The 6,000-nt window shown below is 49.9% G+C and overlaps 1 protein-coding gene across 3 annotated transcripts in view; it reads right to left on the bottom strand.

Moving 5' to 3' along the window:
• Nucleotides 1-1,754: 1,754 nt before the first annotated feature.
• Nucleotides 1,755-6,000, bottom strand: part of INTS9 (integrator complex subunit 9) — a 59,510-nt gene continuing 55,264 nt past the window's right edge. Inside the window, exons 15-18 of one of the 3 annotated variants that reach the window (XR_013339767.1) lie at nt 4,921-5,019; nt 3,824-3,961; nt 2,074-3,000; nt 1,755-1,990 (exon numbers count right to left, since the gene is read on the bottom strand). Coding sequence is in view for 2 of the 3 variants with exons in the window: in XM_031504478.2 (XP_031360338.1) it covers nt 2,824-3,038; nt 3,817-3,961; nt 4,921-5,019 (459 nt within the window). In the remaining variant the exon portion in view is untranslated. Of the gene's footprint in view, nt 3,039-3,816; nt 3,962-4,920; nt 5,020-6,000 lie in introns of all 3 variants that reach the window. The other 2 variants (XM_031504478.2, XM_021541328.2) reach the window with 2 other exon arrangements.

Below are 6,000 nucleotides of genomic sequence, written 5' to 3'. Positions count from 1 at the left end.
ATCCTGCAGAGATGGGGATCACAGTCCATGGATCCTGCAGAGATGGGGTCACAGTCCATGGATCCTGCAGAGATGGGGTCACAGTCCATGGATCCTCAAAGGATGGGGGTCACAGTCCATGGATCCTGCAGGAATGGGGGTCACAGTCCATGGATCCTGCAGGGATGGGGTCACAGTCCATGGATCCTCCAGGGATGGGGTCAGTCCATGGATCCTCCAGGGATGGGGTCACAGTCCATGGATCCTGCAGGAATGGGGGTCACAGTCCATGGATCCTCAAAGGATGGGGTCACAGTCCAAGGATCCTCAAAGGATGGGGTCACAGTCCATGGCCCCCAGGTGACAGCTCACCTGTGACAGGTGAATGGGACCTGTCAGATCCCACCATGAGCCTGCCCAGGCCATGGTGTGCAGCCAATCCCAAATCCCTCTGCTCTCATTCCCACTTCTCCCAAAGGCTGGGCACAGATCCAGCACCTGGCTCAGGTTTCCCTCTGCTCCTCACGTCCAGGTGCCCACGGAGGTGACAGATCCCAGTGACAGTGACAGAGGACCTGGCATTAACTGACCTGGTCCAGGTGTTTTCATTGGGTCTCACATTAATGGAGAGGAAACAATGAACTCCTCTCCACCCAGGGACAGCTGTTCCATAAAAGCCATCCAAGAGCAGAAATCTGATTTTAACCTTTCCTCCCCGTTATTTCTGTGGGAGCACGGGGCTGGGAATCACTGGAATTAATTATGTGCTACACACCCCACTAATTGTGTTTAATGAGGGGAGCAGTGGAGAGAGGCTGGAGCAGCTCAGGGAGGGATGTGGGATCCAGGGAATGGGGATGGCCACGGCACAAGGAACCACGTGGGGGCCAAGGGGATTTATTTTCCCTTCTGGGAGAAGGAGAGTGAAGCCAGGAGCCTTTGCTGTTCCTTGGCCATTAATTTGGGAACTTGTGGATAAAGCCTGGACTGTATCCATGGTACTCTTCCCCTGGCAGCTCCCTGGGCTGCCACAGTTCCCTCTGCAGGACTGACCCAGCCCAAAGAAATGCTGTTTGTTTTTCTCTCTCTGTGCAGAATGAACAAGCACTTCTTTTTCCAGTTTAATGAGGGTTTCTCATTAAAGAATTCCCCTCCCAGCATGTTTGTTTTTCTAGCATGCACAACCTGAGTATAACAGAACAATCCACTCTCAGCTGCTGGGCTGATGGAACAATGAGAACTTTTCCTGCTCAAAATGACTGGAAGAAAAATGTGAAAGCTTTTAATTTTTACTTTCCCCCCTTGAGGAGGGTAGGAAAGCCTTGGGAATGGTGAAAAGGAAGGCACTGGAGCAGTGGGATCAGTGCTGGAGCTGAGGTAACCAGCAGAAAGATGAGTTTATCCCACTGCCTCTCTGGGTTAGGAATAATCCCTTTGGAGTTTATTAAAGTGAAATTATCAGGAGTTTTTTTTACTTTTAAGTGATGCTAAAGCAGCAAACCTGCAAACCCAGATGAGGATTTAATTCCACTGCCCCAAGTTGTTCCTGCTGATGACACCACTCCTCACACACCCAACCCAGCAGAAATCCTTCGTGGGAATGAAATGGGATGTGGACACTGCAGTGGCAAAGAGATTTTGTCACAGAGCTGCTTCCACTGCCTGCATCTCCCCAAAGGGATGAACTGGAGGAGCAGCTTTATTTCCCAGAGGTGTCAGGACAAGGACGTGGAATGGGCACGGAGAGGCTTTTATAAACCACAGGATGTGCTCCCTCCTGGGCAGTCTCACTCTGCTTTTTATTTTTAAACACCAAATAAATACAAAACAATCCAATAAAAAATGAACAGCAGTAAATCTGAGAAATGGGTCACCTTTGAAAGCAATACTATTGACTCAGGGGAGGCCCCAAATATTTGATTTGGGGAGGGAAAAGCCTCCCCAGGTCTGCAGTACAGATGGTTTTGGATAAATGACTCAGAATTCCATCCAGGATTTGAGATGGAGGGGACTGCAAGGAAAGTTTTTGGCAGGTATAAACAAGAGGCACTTAAATCTTGAAAGGTTTTTTACGAGCATCAGGAATTTTCCTACTTTATGGACTTCCCTAAGTGTCTTCCTGAGGTGTTTCCTCCAGTGCTGATGGAGGAACCCAGGAGGAACCAGCTTCAGTGAAGGGCCTGGAGCTCCCTGGACAGATCTGCATGGAACAGGTGAGGCTGCAGCATCAATAAACACTTGAGTTCCTAAAGCATAAAGCTTCTCCAAAGTGCCTCTGCTTGTGCAGGGAATGGCCAGGCTCTTCCCACTTCTCCATGTCCACCAGGTCTCCTTTTTCCATTTTTATTTGTGAATCTTTGCCTCAGCAGCTCTCCCCTCCTCGTGCCAGTGAAGGACACGTGAGCAGCACACAGGGAGGAGAGGCAGGGGATGGGATCTGGGGATGGGGAAGAAGCAGTGGGAAGAAAAAGGCCATTGTCTCAATATCCCTGCAGAGTTCTGTCAGTGAAGGACTGGGCCAGAGACTGCTGAGGGACACAGGGGAGCAGCAGTTTGCCCTGATGTTGCAAATAAACACTCCAGTTATTTACTCTGCAGCTCCTATCTCCTGTAAGATTCCCAGCTCCCAATTTTACACAACAGGAATCTCCTGCAAAGTGTTCCAAAACAGGTGAAAAATAAGATTTAAAAAATAGATATTAAAAATACTCCCTTGCTCCTCCATGAAGGGGAAGGTGGTTTCTGGTCTCTCTGAATCACAGAATTCTCTCTCTCTCTCTTTGGACAGCTCCAAGTTCTGCTGCTCCAGGCTCTCTCCTTGCAGAGCCTCCTGATGTCCATCAGCTAAAATTTCTGCAGGAATTTGAGCACCAGGTCCCGCAGTTTGACCCTCAGGGGCTCGTCATTGTCACAGATGATGTGGGTGGAGTCCTCCTCCAGCTGGATCAGGGTCTCTGCCTCCTGCAGCAGCACGATGTGGCCCTTGGCCGTGTCCTCCACCTTCACGTCGCTGAAGCCGTGCTGGATTTGGGGTGGGAGAGGGAAGGAAATCAGCACAGCTCAGGAAAACTGGGAGAGAAGAGACCAGGGCACAGGGGCGAGGGGAATTTAATGGAGTCACAGATTGGTTTGGCTGGGAAGGGACCTTAAATCTCATCCAGTGCCACCCCCTGACATGGCAGGGACACCTTCCACGATCCCAGGGTGCTCCAAGCCCTGTCCAGCCTGGCCTTGGACATGCCAGGGAAGAATTCCTTCTCAATATTCCATCTAACTGTGCCCTCTGGCAGTGGGAAGCCATTCCCTGTGTCCTGTCCCTCCATCCCTTGTCCCAAGTCCCTCTCCAGCTCTCCTGGAGCCCCTTCAGGCACTGGAAGTCTGCAGTCCTTTATTTCCTGCACGTGAGAACAAGACTCCACAGAGCAGGAACCAAATTTGTGCAGCTTCCTCAGGAGGTTCCTCTACCAGTGGAGACATTTCCAGGATCTGTTCTTCACTTGGCCACCTTCTTACAGGTCTTGTGGAAATTTAAATGCTTTTGAGACTCCCTCAGCTGCTGAATCCAAAAATTCTGTGAGTAAAATCAGCCACCCAAAAGCTCTGCTTCCATGGGAAACAGGAGGAGATCACTGGCAGGAACCCTGCACAGCAGGACAAGGCTCCACAGGGAACCATTCCCTCTGTTCTGAAGTGCAGGGACACCCTGGAGCAGTTGGCAACTCGCTGGCCTTTCTCCATTTCAAGCTACATTAAAATGATTTCCCCTCTCTCTGCTACAAAAGCAGCACATCTGAGATGTGCAGAAATCTGCTGGAATCCCACCTTGCCACCCAAGACTCCTCACCTTCTCCAGAGTCTGCACAAACTGGTCCATGGGGATGGAGCCACTCAGCAGCGGCTTCAAAGATTTGCCCTCGGGCACATCATCACTCACCCGCTTCCTCTTCTTGCTGGCAGGAGGTTGGGGAGGTTTTGGAGGGAGCTGATGGATGAGAAGGGAAAAAAAAAAAAATCCTACTCTAAAGGATGCAACAGTTTGGGAAACAGGCAAATTTAGAGTGAGCAACTAGTCAGGGAATGAGAATGTGGCTAAGCTCCAGCCATTTATGAGGACTCTGGCATTTTAAGCCCAGGTCTGAGTTTATTTGGCAGCAGGAATGAGTGGAGAAGGGAGTAAATGAACAAGAGCAGCCTGAGAGCAATTCCACTGCAGCACTTCAATGTTTCCAGCACTGCTCAGCGTTTCCAGGGAAGCAGCTCGGGGAGAGGAGGGCAGCCTGTCTGCCGTGCTCTGACAGAACTCCTCACCATTCACATCCCTGAATTTTCACATCCCTGAATCTCCACACTGGGCTCTCTCCCCAGGTGCCCTGGGCCCAGCCAGCTCTGCTGCCCAGTGTGGGAAGGGTTGTTCAGTGAGGCCCTGCAGGCTGGTGGATCTGAGAAGAAAGGGGACCAGGGCAGCCACTGCTGAGCAGGTCCCTGGACATCACCTCCTCCTGCAGAGCACTCATGCCAGGAATTCCAGTGCCAGCCTGAGGGGGGTGGCAGGAAGGGAGAGCAGAGGTGTACAACCTCCAGGGAAACTGAAGGCAGATGGTCCCAGGTCATCCCTCCCCTCTAACCCTTGGTCCCAAGAGGTTGGCTGATGCTGTTCCTGACTGTGGAAGGCAGCAGGGTGATCTGCAGCCTCTCTTCAGGAATTATCTCACCTCCCCATTCATCTCAGCCAGGCACACGGCCAAGGAAAAGAGGGCAGAGAGGTTTATTTGCATCCCACTCCCTGCTCCAGGTGTAATTCCTCACCTGCACATGCCAGGGCAAAGGCTCTGCCCAGGGCTCTGCCCTGGTGGAAGGAGCTGCAGGAGGGGCTGCTGGGGTCCTGGATGGCAGGAAAAGCCAGAGCAAGGATATTTTTCTCACTTTCCCATTAGACTGTACCTGCAGCACGTGCTTGTTGTCCTTAGTATGCAGCACGGCAGAAACTGTTGCCAAGGAAATACCAGGCTTGATCTCCAAGGGCACGAGGGAATCTGCAAGCTGAAGCAAAAGGAGATTTTGTTCAGCAAGTGATCAGCTCAAAACGTGCATGAACCCAGCTGTGAGATAAATTGGCAGTGTGGTATTTTTAAACATGGGCTAATGAACTGTAAACACAAAGCCACTGAGATAGACTGCGAGCTCCTCCGACCTGCCCAGCCTCCTTCCAGCTCCCAAAATTATGGATTTCACACCATGAACAGAGCAGCACAAGGTTTGCAGGAACCAGGGCTGATCTCAAAAACCATAATAAACACAGAGAACCCTTGTGTGAAAAGACAATTGCTTCATGAATAATTTTAGTCAGTAAAACTCGTGGTCTAATCCAGCATTATTATGCTTGTTATGCTGATGGACAATGAAAAATCAAAGTGAGTTTCCTTTCAGTCCTTGACTGCAGAATATCTGAAATAAGAAGTGTTTGTCCTTAAAATCCCAATGTTTTCAATCAACCCACTGTTGATTAGTTTGAAATTATTCCAACAATGCTGCACAAAACCCTTTCCACTGCCTTTTATATAATTCTTCCCTGAAAGACATAAAATTTAGTCTTGGCTTGGAGTTTGGATCTAACACTGCTGGCAGAGCCCGGGGTGGGCAGTGCTGCACCTGCTGAGACCAGTGGAAGTTGGCCACTTGGGAAGTACCTCTTCCAGCCACTTTTCCAAAGGAATTCTGCAGAAAACAGTGCTCATGAATGGAGAAAATGATTCCCTTTTTCCTCTCCAAGGGAATTCAAGGTGCCAGGATGCCCAATCCTTTTGCCATGAAAGCACTGAGAGGGTTTTTCTGTTGGCTTTGATGGTGGCAAAGTTCTTTTAATAAGTTCTGCAAATCTCACTTGCCACTGTTAATGATGCAGGAACATTTTTAGAGTAGCTCTTTGGAATAAAGCAGTTGGAAAAACACAGGCTGCATTAAAAATCCCTACATTCTGTCTGTATTCAGCAGTGGTGAATCCTAGAAATCCAAACTTGATGG

The sequence above is a fragment of the Lonchura striata genome, chromosome 3 (genome assembly GCF_046129695.1).
Source record: "Lonchura striata isolate bLonStr1 chromosome 3, bLonStr1.mat, whole genome shotgun sequence".
Taxonomy (NCBI): Eukaryota; Metazoa; Chordata; class Aves; order Passeriformes; family Estrildidae; genus Lonchura; species Lonchura striata.
The sequence above is the reverse complement of the archived record's forward strand: the minus strand, read 5'-3'. Positions and strand labels throughout refer to the sequence as shown.